Source organism: Helianthus annuus, chromosome 2 (assembly GCF_002127325.2).
Source record: "Helianthus annuus cultivar XRQ/B chromosome 2, HanXRQr2.0-SUNRISE, whole genome shotgun sequence".
Classification (NCBI taxonomy): domain Eukaryota; kingdom Viridiplantae; phylum Streptophyta; class Magnoliopsida; order Asterales; family Asteraceae; genus Helianthus; species Helianthus annuus.
In genome coordinates this window covers 61,319,948-61,334,669 of record NC_035434.2, presented here as the reverse complement: position 1 = coordinate 61,334,669, position 14,722 = coordinate 61,319,948, and the positions used below count along the sequence as shown (strand labels likewise).

At 37.4% G+C, this 14,722-nt stretch overlaps 2 protein-coding genes and 1 long non-coding RNA gene across 3 annotated transcripts; 1 reads left to right on the top strand and 2 right to left on the bottom strand.

Annotated features, from left to right (window-relative positions):
• Positions 1 to 790: 790 nt before the first annotated feature.
• Positions 791 to 1,171, bottom strand: LOC110893401. The gene has a single exon (XM_022140512.1). The coding sequence runs from the start codon at positions 1,169 to 1,171 to the stop codon at positions 791 to 793; it is 381 nt and encodes a 126-aa protein (XP_021996204.1).
• Positions 1,172 to 2,329: 1,158 nt separating this feature from the next.
• On the bottom strand, positions 2,330 to 3,383 carry LOC110893395. Its single transcript, XM_035981117.1, has 3 exons — positions 3,273 to 3,383; positions 2,893 to 3,007; positions 2,330 to 2,799 (listed from the first exon to the last, which is right to left on the bottom strand). Exons 1-3 carry the CDS (start codon positions 3,381 to 3,383, stop codon positions 2,330 to 2,332), a joined length of 696 nt encoding a protein of 231 aa, XP_035837010.1.
• Positions 3,384 to 8,792: 5,409 nt separating this feature from the next.
• On the top strand, positions 8,793 to 12,370 carry LOC110904626. Its single transcript, XR_002572673.2, has 3 exons — positions 8,793 to 8,912; positions 9,003 to 9,022; positions 12,361 to 12,370. It is a non-coding gene; the product is annotated as an uncharacterized LOC110904626 (long non-coding RNA).
• The last annotated feature ends 2,352 nt before the right edge of the window (positions 12,371 to 14,722 follow it).

Sequence of the window (14,722 nt, the reverse complement as noted above, 5' to 3'; positions counted from 1 at the left end):
GATCGCCTATAGCGAATTCCAAGGGTTTCCTACGCTTGTCAGCGTAGCTTTTCTGACGGTCGCGCGCAGCTACCATATGATTCCTAATCTGAACAATCTTTTCTGAAGTTTCAAGCACCAGTTCTAGGCCTGTGATCTGGCTGTCACCCACCTCAGCCCAACAAAGAGGTGAACGACATTTCCGTCCGTACAATGCTTCGAATGGAGCTGCCTGAATATTGGTATCGTAGCTATTGTTATAAGAAAACTCTATCAAAGGCAAGTGTTTCTCCCAACCCTTGCCAAAATCAATCACGCACGCCTGCAGCATGTCTTCTAGTGTCTGGATGGTTCGTTCACTTTGACCATCCGTCTATGGGTGATAAGCAGTACTCATGTCGAGGCGTGAGCAAAACGATTTGTGCATCGACTGCAACAAATCTGAAATGAAACGCGGGTCACGATCCGAGATAATAGAGGTCGGTACTCCGTGCCTAGAAACCACTTCCTTCAGATAAACAGCTGCGAGTTGTGAGAACTTATCTGTTTCCTTGATTGCTAGAAAATGTGCTGACTTTGTGAGACGATCAACGATCACCCAGATGGTATCGTTTCCATTTTGAGTTCTAGGTAGCCCAGTGACAAAATCAATGGCAATTTGCTCCCATTTCCACATGGGTATCTCTGGTTGCTGAAGCAATCCAGACGGTTTCTAGTATTCCACCTTGATCTTTGAACACGTCAAGCATTTACTAACATACGTCGCGATGTGAGCTTTCATCTTTGGCCACCAATACATGACTTTGAGGTCCTAATACATCTTATCCGAGCTCGGGTGAACAGAGTATCGAGACTTGTGTGCTTCGTCCATCACAAGCTCTCTAAGGTTACCAAACAAGGGAATCCATATCCGTTCCATGAAGTAGAGAATGCCATCAGATCTCTCTACCAGTCGCTTTTCAATGCCCCGTAAATACTCTGCTTCAATATTTTCCTCTTTCAACACTTCAGTTTGTGCAGAACGGATCTGATCAGGTAGTTTAGAATGAATGATGAGCTGCAAAGCGCAAACACGTTTGGGTTTTGTTTCCTTTCGACTCAGGGCATCAACTACAACGTTAGCCTTTCCTGGATGATACTTGATTACACAATCATAATCGTTTAAGAGTTCCACCCAGCGACGTTGTCGCATATTTAATTCCTTCTGATCAAAGATGTGCTGAAGGCTCTTGTGGTTGGTATAAATAGTGCATTTAGTACCGTATAAGTAATGCCTCCAGATTTTGAGCTCAAATACTACGGCTCCCAACTCCAAGTCGTGAGTTGTGTAATTCTTCTCATGAACCTTCAACTGCCGAGAAGCGTAAGCTATCACCTTTTCACGTTGCATTAGCACGCAACCAAGACCCTGAATAGAAGCGTCATAATATACCACGAAATCTTCTGTACCTTCTGGTAAAGACAAGATCGGTGCACTGCAGAGTTTTTGTTTCAATAACTGGAAAGCATCTTCTTGTTTCGATCCCCACGAGTATACAACGCCTTTCTATGTTAACGAGGTAAGAGGTTGAGCGATCTTCGAAAAGTCCTTAATAAATCTGCGATAGTACCTAGCGAGACCAAGAAATTGTCGCACCTCTGAAGGAGTCTTCGGTGCCGCCCAATTTCTGATAGCATCAATCTTAGCAGGATCCACGTGTATCCCAGACTCATTCACAATGTGTCCAAGGAAGTGTACCTCCCGAATCCAGAAGTCACACTTAGAGAATTTCGCGTAGAGTTGCTCCTCCCTCAGAAGTTCCAAAATAAGACGCAGGTGTCGCTCGTGATCTTCCTTGCTCTTTGAATAGATCAGAATGTCGTCGATAAACACGATAACGAAGTCGTCGAGATATGGTTTGCATACACGGTTCATGAATTCCATGAAGACCGCTGATGCGTTCGTTAACCCAAACATCATAACCAAAAACTCATAATGGCCATACCGCGTTCGAAAAGCCGTTTTAGGGACATCCTCCTCTCGGACTCTCATCTGATGATAGCCCCATCTTAAATCGATCTTCGAGTAAAAACTTGACCCCTGCAACTGTTCAAACAGGTCGTCGATGCGTGGCAAAGGATAACGGTTCTTGACAGTCACCTTGTTGAGTTCCCGATAATCAATGCACATACGAAAGGACCCGTCTTTCTTCTTCACAAACAGAACTGGGGCTCCCCAAGGCGAAGAACTGGGTCGGATAAAACCTCTATCCAATAGTTCTTGAAGTTGATTAGATAACTCTTGCAACTCCCCTGGTACAAGACGATAAGGAGCTCGAGCAATTAGGGTCGCTCCTGGTGCAAGATCAATCTAAAAATCCACTTGACGGTAAGGAGGTAAACCAGGAAGTTCCTCAGGGAATACGTCAGAAAATTCAAGACCAACTGGCAGGTCTTCGATCTTCCTATCTTTGGACGGAGTATCAGTAACAAGTGCTAAAATAGCAGGATACCCCTTTCGTAGACACTTCTGCGCTTGCATAGCTGAGATGATACCAACCATCACACCATTGTGATGCCCCTGAACTGATAGAAATTCTCCACTGGGGAGAGGAATACATACGACCTTCTCTTTACAGAGAATTTCAGCTTGGTGCTTAGACAGCCAATCCATACCAACCACTACATCAAAACTACCAAGGGTAACAGGAAGGAGGTCAATATCAAACACTTGACCCACAACATCTAATTTACACCCCATAAGAACGTGTGAGGCTTCAATTGTTTTACCATCGGCTAATTCTACTACATGCTTAGCTCCTAGAGGTGTTGGAGCTAACCCTAATCATTGACTGAACTCTAGGGACACATAACTCCAATCGGCACTGGAATCAAATAATACAGAAGCAAAGAGGTTTTACACAGAAAACGTACCAGTCACGACATTGTCGTCGTTCCTAGCATCACCAGCACCAATCGTAAACACTCTTCCACGAGCACCATTGCCCCCATTGTTGCCATTGTTGTTGTTCCCAGCATTGTTGTTGTTCTGACGGTTGTTGTTATCATTGGCATTTTGATTCAGCTGAGGGCAATCCCGCTTGATCTGACCCTCATCCCCACACTGGAAACACCCCTTCCTATTGCCTTGATTATGATGGAGCTGCTGCCTTTGCTGTTGCTGATGCTGCTGCTGATTTTGCTGCTTTAGGTACGGAGCTCTACAGTCTTTTGCCACATGGCCCACCTTATCGCACCTATGGCAAGCCCGGACACACGGTCCATGATGATGATAACCACACTTTTTAAGGCACCATCCTCTTCAGGTTGTAGTACTCGTTCTCGAGTTTCTGAATCTCATCACGAGGACAGTACTCCTCCCGCATTAACTCCTTAAAGTCATCCCAAGTAGTTGCATAAGCCATCTCGGTACCCAACATTTGCACTTGGGCATTCCACCAAGTTAAGGCACCATCCTCCAAAGTTCCTGTAGCATACTTCACACGGTCCCCCTCGGGACAGTTACACATAGCGAACACTGACTCAGCCTTCTCAAACCAACGTAGTAACCCCACAACCCCTTCAGTCCCACTGAATGTCTGTGGCTTACAATCCATAAACGTTTTGAAAGTGCAAGCAGGTGGATGGTTTTGATTCTGATTCGCTTGCTGACCTAATGGACGAAAGGAAATACAACACAAAGGTAAGAGTTGTGTACGTGACACAAGACATAAGAGTATTTGGCACATATCGTACCAGCTTGGTAGGCTGCCAAAGCCTCAGCCACACGGGTGTTAATCAAATTTGCCAATTCGGCCTGTGTCATCGCAATGTGACCACGCCCATGGCCTCGTCCGCTCATGATTCTATATAAGAGAAGGGAAAAGGTTAAGGATCGAGATAAGGTAGGAGTCAAACCTCACAACGACTTCTACAGATTACCATGTTTACATCAAACAACGGAGCGGAACCCTTTTCACACTTGTTAAGCCTCACTGGGACTCACATGCACCCCACATTATTATTATTATTATGTGTGCACCCATAATAATAAGGCGATTTGCATGCTTATCTTAGTGCCTCTTAACTCGCGCTAAAAGGTTCCTCACATTCAAATAGCGAAACGAAAGGTATTACAGGATTAGGAATCACAAAGTCGAAGAGTAGTGTCAAACTATCAAGCTTTACTAAAACATGCAGCACAGGTAATCACATCATGGTATCTAGTATGTAGTTTCATGGAAGTCGTGAGTGTGTGACTACTAAACAAGTAATGCATAAAGTAAACAGAGGATGAACCTTGCAATCTGGAGCTGAGTGTCATGGTCGATTTTCGAAGCTGTTTGGTTATAGTCTGGTTTTATAAAAACATTTTAAAACCTAGTTCACTATAACCAGTGGCTCTGATACTAAACTGTCACACCCCCAAAATACCACACGCGGGAACCCCCACAGGGCGTGTGACGTACCAGGATCCAGCCACTAATCACATTGAACTATAATAAATAATTAAATAAAACATTCCATTCATTTCATAATAAAATCTCAAGTCACAAGTTAAAACCAAAGTAAACGTTCAGCGGAAGCATAATGTAAAATGTTAATCAACTGTTTCCAAACAAGTGTTCAAAACCACGAAACATGTATCCAAGAGTCTCGACCCAGCAATGAAAGCATCCGTTAATCATGAATAACCGACAGCAATATAAAGTTTATGGAACATTTGAAACCCTAACCAATACAATATGTCAGTCTGTTTCAAACAAGATCCTATATCCACAAAAGATTACATGCACCACAACAATCATCAAACAATCTGTTAAGTGTTGACAGAATGCTAACTGAATGAGGAGATGTTCACGAGAGTGCAAGAAGACTTCGAGAGGAATGATAGGTGATGCCGACGGTTTGTAAAGAAAGCTAGGGTTTCGCTAACTAACACCCTACGCATAAATATAATCGAGACATGTTTGGGCTTCACTTGGGCCGGAAGCCCATCACAGCGAAAGACACTCCCAGACGAAATACATATTTCGTCGGACATAAAGATGACGAAAATCATTCTTCGTCATTAAGGGCTAGCGACAAAAGTCCTATATTTCATCGGGTCCGAGGATGAGAGTGTGTTAGTCCTAACTTTAAACAGTTAATAAGTTTTCAAAATCTTTCGTTAATCAGTAACATTGCACATTTACACAAACGAGTTCACTAACTATCAAGACTCTAATCTTTCAAACAATCTCACATTACATAAAATAAAACTAATTGCCAAACAAATTTATGAACAAGTAATACGAACTTGAAATCTCGGGTTGTCACACCGCACATCGAGACCCCCACCTATACAGCCGACACTTCCCCACTGCACAAACGCTGCCAAAACCCTTGTTGGAGCCTTCAATCCGATTTTGTTTAATCCGTAACTGTAAATTTACATAGAAATTTGTAGAATCTAACTCTCGGATTGATGGAGAAGCTTGGGAAGAAAGCTCGTAAGTTTGCAAAGAAGAATCTTCTGTCTGTGCTTAAACGTCAGAGAAAAAACAAGATTGTCTTCAAGAAACGACCCTCAAAAAGTAATTTCTCTTTAATATCTCATAGCATACACATATATTGTATACTTTGTTGATTATTTGTTGATATAGTTGTGGAATTAGAAGTGCAATGTTTGTTCGGGTTTGTTGAATGTTGATTAATAATAATATTATTGTGTTGGTTTTTGTGGATAGAGATGAGGTTCTGTATGCAGTTTGCTTATTGAGTGTACTTGAAAGTAGATACTGATTTGTGCTAAGTTTTTTTAGACTAATATTAAATTTTAATATTATGTTAATGAAACACTTGATTTACATCTAAATAGAAGACAAACGGGCTACACGCTTTGCCGCTAGCGCTTTGAGTAATATTAAGCTTTTGATGTTTCGCTGTAGTAGATAAAAATGATGGTGCTAAAAAAGAAATGATGTTCATCCTGATAAATTGTTTGATTATAGTTTTTGTTTGTTTGATTATAATTGTCGTTCATCTTGTTTGATTATGATTGTTGTTTAATTGTTGTTGAAAAACTCTTTTAAGTTTAGTAAAATCAGTTTATTTCAGCAGCTTGTAGAAGTTAAAAACAAACAGTCTTCTTCTTGCAGACTGCAGAGGTTTGGTCCACCTCTTCAGCTATAGATGTGTGCAGATGTGGTCCGCAGACTATAGACGTTTTATCTCTTGAAAACAAACAGCACCTAAATATTGGCAACCAGGATTTGGATGAGGGAAGAGTAAGTTATTATCAAGGTTTATTTAGATTTATATTCATATTCATATTTTCATGCTTTTACTTTTGAAAATCTGACATTTTGTTTTGTCAATTTTGCAGCCTCATCTTGTTCTTGGACTAATATATCAGATTAAAAAGGTGAGTTGTTCATTAAATCATTTTTATGGGTGTTCATTTCAAAACCAATACTACTTTGAGAACCACACGAATGACATAATGTACTAATTTGTATTACCTGGAATGCGATACACAAAACGGTTACGTAACTGGTTCTCCCACTACTTTGATCATCTTTTACGCACTATGTATTGCTTTTGAAACCTACATGTCGATTATTATGTTTCCTACTGTGATTTTGGTATCTTCAGCTGCAACTCCTAGCAGATTTAGCTCAACCTTAGAAAGACACCTCAATTTGTGGAATCGATGGAGGACAACAATGTAAATCTTAATTTTTATTGTATTTGCAATCTGTTTAATTTGTGAATTATTTCTATTTAATTGAACTTTTTTTAATTAAACAAAGTGCAGGACATTGAGCAGCTAATGGGATTAGCACCTGAGAAAGTCCTAAAATGGATGAAATTCTGTCTTAAGAAAGTAGTTTACAAGAAACCTGTCACGAACTTGGTTTCTTTATATTCATCTGTTTTCTTTAATATGATTAGAATATGACGGTAAATGAATAAAATACCACTGCAGCTGTAGAACATAAGGAATTTAATTGTAGCTACACTTGAAGTGAGTTTAATGGTGTGAAAAGTGTGAACCTTTAAGGTTTACTTACTTTATTTTCGGAATACAACTTTCTTTTACCTAATTACTGAAAACTTACATAAAGATTAATGAATGCCCAACCTGAAAAAAAAAATCTAAAGTTTTGAGTTCCTAATGTAACTAGGTTGTTGCTTCTTACTTCACACGTCACTATAACGAATAACCCACAAAAAACCACACATACACTGCACACCGCAAACTCCAACAATAACTACGAGGCAACAAAACAGACACACCCGCCGCAACGCGCGGACTTTTCTGCTAGTATTATCAATCGTAACTAATAAATAATATTTGTAATTTGTGTATTATTAATTATATCATTTTATATAATTAATAGTTGTTGAATCATTTAATATCCTAATTAAAACATTAAAAAAAGTGAATATTTATCTTAATTAAAATGATATAATTAATAGTTTTTGAATCATTTAATATCCTAATTAAAAAATTAAAAAAGTGAATGTGTATCTTAATTAAAATGATGAGTGTAGGAATTTCATGGACAAGAATACAGTAGGAAAATATTTTTGATAAGAAAGATAGGAAGTAATAATATTAATATATAAATGATCAAGATTAAATGGGTGAAATTGAAAAAAAAAATGACACGTGGGTTTGTGTAAGGGTATTCTAATCCATTCAAGATAATGGTTTTTCTCTCCTCCAATTTACCCAGTTTTTAAAACGTTAATAACTCTTTCATACGACATTATTTTTATAAAAATTGCACCATTAAGACGAGCACTTTTTAACTTTAAAACGAATATACTATTGCTAAACTTTTGAATTTTTTTTTCGAAAACCCAGATCGTAAATCGCAATTCAAAATGGTAAAACCCAGGTCGTAAAACGCAATACGAAAACCCAGGTCATAAAACGCAATTCCCAATGGTAAAACCCAAATCGTAAAACACAATTCGAAACACAGATTGTAAAACGTAACTCAAAATGGTAAATCCCAAAACGTAAAACAGGATTCACAATGATAAAATCCATATCGTAAAATGCAATGGTAAAACCCGGGTCGTAAAACGCAGTTCACAATGCTAAAGCCCATATCGTAAAATGCAATAAAAAAACTCAGATCGTAAAACGCAATGATTGACGGAATTCTTCAGGTTTCTTACACAGTTTGAAGCCGATTTCTTAAGATTTCTTCAACGATTAACAAAAACTGAATGTTAGACACATTAACGAACAAATCGATTGATTCATTTAAAAAATGAGAAAATTGTGTAAAATTGAACTGGGTTTCTTCAAAAAAAATGAAGAACACGTTGATTGAGTGTTTGAAACATTAACTGATGAAGAGAATCGCAATATGATATGGTGATTATAAAGAGAGAAAATGAAGAAAATGTTGAAGTTGATGGTTTTGAAAATGATGGTTTTGAAGATGCACTGAAAAAAAAAGATGAGATGAGATTGAATAAAATGCCCATACCCATTTGTTTTTCAATTTTGTCACATGTCACAATCTCATTATTTCCTACCCAAACTACAGTTCCTATTTGATCCTCTTTCATATTTTGATAGGTGACACCTTTGTATTTAAGATAGATCTAATATAATATATGTTTATGGAAAATATAATAATAAAAAATAAGTAATAATCTATCTATTCTAATATATTAAAGTCATTTTAACTTAGGTGTCATCCATACATAAACTCACCTATTATTTTAACACTTGTCACTCTCATAAGCAAGATATTTCATACCCGTCTCTCTCGACCGTTTTTAACTTAACCCTAATTTTTTTCTGTCGCTGGTACTACATTCAACCCCTCTCTTCTCTCTATGTTCTCTCCATTAAAGCCTCAACTCTTCTTCTTCTAGCGATTCATTGTATCTTCGTCTCCTACATCCTCCTCCGTTTCAACATATGATTTCTGCTATCTTAACATGTAAGGTTTTTAGATAACATGTAAGGTTTTCAGATTTTCTTTATTATATGTTTTTCATATGTATAAGGGTGTGAATAGATGTTAATAAAGGTCTATATCTTCTGGAATTTGTAATCGGAGCTCATTCTGCTTTCATCTTTCAATCGGACTTGATTAGCTCGATGTATGTTTCTCTTTCGGACTTGATTAGCTCGATGTATGTTTCTCTTTCGGATAGGGATTACTAACTAGTTGCAGTTTGTGTATGTTTACAAGATTGAGTTTGATTCTCCCGTGCCATGTGTTTCTGGAGTGCAAAGAGAGAGTTTGTTATTCAGGCGATTGAGGATTCGGATGGTTCGGGTGATCTGGTTGCGGTTTGTTTATCTCGTAAGAAGGGAATGAAATGAACGAAATCTGGAATGAGGTTAGGGTTATAAATAGATTTTGTTTATAGTGGGGGTTTTTCCATAGAGTTGGGTGTTCGAATTCAGTTTCATTTAGATGAATTCGAATACGAAACGAATTCAAATAAACCAATTTACAAAAAAAAAATTCAAAAAATGATAAAAAAATTTAAAAGATAAAAATGTTAGTATTATCTGAATTCTGGTTATTCGTGTTGGTTCCAGATTCACAAACTCAGTTCACTTGGAATTTCAGGTTTTTTGAGTTGGGTTCCAATAATGAACATCCCTAATTTGATAAATGGTGTTGTTTAATAGGGGTAGGAGCAGACAAGTAGAGAGAAGGTGAACAATGTTGTCGATGAATGAACAAAGTCTTGATAAAAGCCAGCCACCTGAGAGATTTTCAAGCCCATGTATGAAACAACATAAATGAGTATCCGCAGGGAAAAAGAAGGCGGTTGAAAGGGGCCCTTCACCAGCTGGAAAAGTCAAAAGATCCGGTGCCCTCAAAGTGTTGCTTGTAGCCAAAGAAGAAAACAGAAAGACCGCAAGAGAGCCAGCCATTATAGTCAGTGCCTTCAAGACACAGACAACTGTTGGTGCATACGTCTGTCGACTTCGTCTTGTATCGAGTATTGTATTGTACTAGATAGATCAAGGCACGCAAAACAAGAAAAGCGTGTTTGTAGGTATTTCGCACGAAATAACATATAGGTTATTTCGTACGAAATTACACTGGTATCTCGCACGAAATATGATTTCGTATGAATGTTGATTTCGCTTGAGTGATTTCGTGCGAAATCACTATTTCGCATGAACTGGTTCGTGCGAAATCATCAGCCTATAAATACCCATCGTGCCATTTCATTTGTAACGATTCTGATTCCGGTAGCGAAGCTCTGCCGAAGTGTCTACAGCATTGTAATCGATCTAATATCAATAGAAAGACAGTTTAAAGTGATTTCTCGTGCAATTCAGCTGAAATAACATCGATACATCTGTTTTCGCCTTTTATATTGGTGAGGACCTCTTCTGATCGACTCGTTTGGGTCTGAAAACGATCCTACAAGTGGTATCATAGCTCAGGAGGAAGAGTTCTTACCATTTCAGCTGCAATTTCTGATTTCTACACCTTCTTTTCAAAATTAAACATAATTTCACGGTCAAAATGGTTTGATTTTCAAGTATATTGTGCGAAAAAAAAAATCAAACCCTAGAAAGTTTCAGAATCAAATTCAAAGTATTTCTTGGTCAATTTTGGGAAAAATTGTCCGAAAGTTTGATTTCGCACGAAAGCTGATATTATTTCGTTTGAACAATGCTGTAATTTCGCACGAAATCAGACTTGATTTCGCACGAAACCATTATTTCGTGTGAAGCGGTTCATCAGTTCATTATTTCGTACGAAATCAGCATTTGATTTTGCACGAGTCAGTTAGTTCGCTTGAGAGTGTTTATCAGAGTGTTATTTCGTACGAAATAACAGTTAATTTCGTACGAAAGCTAATTTTGTGTAAAGCTTCATTTTGATTTCGTTTGAAACTTGATTCCGTGTGAAAGATTGATTTCGTGTGAAGAGGATATTTCGTTTGAAACTGTTTGGTTGTGAATTTTTGTAAACCGAATCATGGATAACGAGTTTTATAATGCCTTTGCTAGTCCGATGACTATTACTCAAAGTACGATGCTTGAGAATGAAACGGGGACAACACAAAAACCGCCTAAGCTCAGGAGTATCGAGGAGTATAGCGTATGGGCTGAACGTTTTGAAAATTGGGTTCAGGCATATCACTTAGATGCATGGGAACATACTGAATTTCAATACAGTAGACCAGTTGGGAACAATGGGGTGAAAATTGAAATTAGAAATCTGGATGCTGATGAGAAAAAGAAATACAAAGATGAAAAATTGATGGTTAGTCTGTTACAACAAGCGATTAAAGAAGACATCCTGATTTTACTTCAACACAATGGAAGTGCACATTCGATGTGGGTAGAATTGGAAGCAAAGTTTCTTGGAAGTGATGAAATGCTCAAAAACAAAAAATCACTTATGAAGAAAGAATTTGATCTATTCCGAGGATTGAGAACTGAAAACACCAAGCAGATCATTGAAAGATATTGCAATTTATTGAAAAATATGAAAAGATTAAACATTCAAAAAGAAAAAGACGAATTGATTGAAAAGTTAGCAGATGCGTTGCCACATGATAAGTGGGGCACGTATCTTATGATGCTGAAAAATAAACCGGGTTTTAATGATCTAACGTTGAGTGATTTTATTAAACAGCTTGAAGCTCAAGAGATGGAGCAACAAAAGATAGCAAGGATGAAGAACTATGATGGAGAACAAGACATTGGGTTGTATTACAAAAGTGGTGTTAGTGAGAAGACCAATTTGTCACCAAAGATTGAAACTGCTTTCAATGCAAAAGGTTCTACTGATAGTTCATCTCAGGGATCAAGCAGCAAAACAGGATTTACTTCATTTCCATCATTTGATCCACATTTTTCCGCAACAAAGAGTGGCAAAGTTCTTCAATGTAACATTGCCTTAAATCTTGAAAATGATCAAAACTATTTGGAAGAAATTGCAAAAAGTCATATGTCTCTGTTGGTAACTGTGCTAGAGTCGTATGGAAGTTTGGTTGCGGGAAAGATCGGAAATCCAATGTTGACTAAAGAGGATTACGATCAAGTTGATGCTGAAGAAATGGAGTTGATGGATATAAAGTGGTGCTTGGCGAGTGTGTTGAGAAGAGCAGAAAAGTTAAAATAAATTACGGGAAGAGACGATTTTCGTGATGCAAATGTTTCTACTTTAGGATTTGATAAATCTGAAGTTACTTGTTTTCGTTGCACGGAAAAGGGACATTTCAAGAGAGAGTGCACAAATCGCGAAGCAAACGGAGCTCAAAATCCTTTCGGAAACAACGACTACTATCGAAAGGCGATTTATCATCAAGTTGCTCAATAACCATATCAACAAGAACAGCAACAAACTGCTCATGCTCGAAAGGTGATAGAAGATTCAAAGAAAGTGTGTCTTGTTAATCAAGATAATGAGAGTTCATTAAAATATTTCAGTTGGGATAAATATATTCCAGCAGATAGTAAAGCATGTCTGATAAATCAAGATGATGAGAAATTACCAGAAGGTTTTAGTTAGGAAAATTTTAGTTGGGATAAGTATTGTCCTGATAAAGAAATTCTAAAGGGTCAAGCTTTTGTTGCTCACGTTGTTAATGATTATACTGATGACTATTGGGCAGAAAAAATCAGAAAACATTTAAATGCTGAAGCTGAGAAAAAGAAGAAATATGAAGAAGAAGAAGAAGAAGAAGAGCAAAAGAGACAAGCTGAAGCTGAGAAAAAGAAAAAAGTTGAAGAAGAAATTCAAGTGAGAAAAGTCAAAGAAGTTCCAGTGTTTGAAATTAAAACAGATGCTGATGCAGTCAAGATTTCTGAGAAGTGTATGAACTGTGACTCTCTGATAAAGCAAAACAGTGAATTGATTCACTACTTGAACAGAATAAAAGAGTCATATGATGTTCTGAACAAAGCCATGAATCAATACAACGAGTCGAGCAGTGAACAAGCTATAGCAATGAAGACACTTAAAGGAGCATACATGAGACAGATTTATAGTGTTAACTATTACACTGAGAAGTGTGCTGAGCTTGAATTGAAGTTAGAAACACAAAGAATTGAAACCGAGAGAGTTAATAGATTATTAAAAAGTTACTCATGTTCTACTTTTGTGGTTGACAGGATTTACCCAATAGTGGAAGAATTGACGACGTTTGAAAAAGAAAAAAACTTCTGAAGAGAATAAATCTGAAACAAAAGAAGATGATAAAGTGAAGACATCTGGTAAGAAACCAAGTGTTGTTTACAACAAATGTCCACCCCCGGTCGAAAATGGATATTCTCCTCGAAATCCAAATTCGGAAAGAGTCAAAAAGGCAACAAACTTACAGTGGGAGTCTGAGTCATCAGATAACTTCCCAGAAAACATTGATATCACGTTCACATCGTCTGACACTGATCATGAGTCTGAGTTAATAAAGAAAGTGGTCGATCAGGTGTTGGATAAAGATGAAACAGAGGAGTCAAAGTCGGAGTCAAAATCAGAGTCAAAGTCTGAGTCCGACATGTCAAGTCAAAAAGTCAAACAAGGCAAAAGAGTTTACAATAAAGAATTTTTGTTGTCAAAATCTAATTTGAGTGACGAAACATTTAAAGTAGCTTATACTTTGAATGATTCAGACAAATTATATTTTGATGAAGATTTTCCAATAAGAGGTGTCAAAACTGAGATGATCAAAAAGGTTTTCAAACTAACAGAAATTAACATTTCTGAAATAAAAGATTTAAATCTTATTAAAAAACCAAGACCTTACACCTCATGAGTGCAACAAAGGTTAAACAAGAAAAGGGGTTACAGTTTTGGTTCAGGTTTTCAAAAGAAACCAAACCATAACGGTAATTTCAAAAAGAAAGACTTAGGTTTTATTCCACCTAAAAATTATAAAAATGAGAAAACTTATAAACCAGAAACTGTTTTTGTTTCAGGAAAATCATCTGAAGAAGAAAAAGAGCCAGTGTTCAGAAAGCAGACAAACAAAGAATTCCTTGCAAAGAAGCAAGAGGAAATGAAGAAAGACATTGCTCAGAAGAAAAAGGAGACAAGAACCTGTTTTCAATGCAAAACAGTTGGTCACATTGCCAAGAATTGTCCAATGGCAATCCAATCAAAACAGGGAGTCTCTGAAAAAATCAAAAAGAAAGTTATTGAGAAAAACGAACTGCCAACCAAAAGATTTAAAATTTTTGAAAATTCAACTTTTGAGGTTGGTGAATGTTCGAAAAGTGTTGGCAAAAGAAAGGAGAAACTTAATAACCAAAAGTGTGTTGTTAAGAATTCTAGTGATAGTTCAGGTGATGAATCTGATTCCACAAAATCAGAGGAGCCACAGATTGTTGTAAAAAGTGAGAAATCAGTACCGCCAGTGGATGATGCGAACTTTCCACCACTGCGGGCTGAAAATTTTAAACTAAAAATTGGAAAAATTGAAATTTCAAATCAATTCTTTACTGAAAAGAAAGAATTTGTTGTTGAAAAAGCCTTCAACCCCACAGTCCAAAATATTTTTGGAAAAATGATTGATGGAAAGGTAAAAGGGGTTAAGGAATTTTATGAGAAAAAGATGGAAGGTAAGCAACTGAGTGTTGGAAACTCAGAATCTCCCAAGAACTGTCAGGCTTGGGAGAATCTCTCTAACTAAAAACCCTGACTTGCCGGAGCTCCCAGGTTGGTAAGCATGGAGCATGAATCGGCATCTTTCTTGTATATGTGTGTTTGAGTAAACCTACATGTGGTAAAAAGTGGGTTTTACCTACGAGTGGTGAATCAAGGAC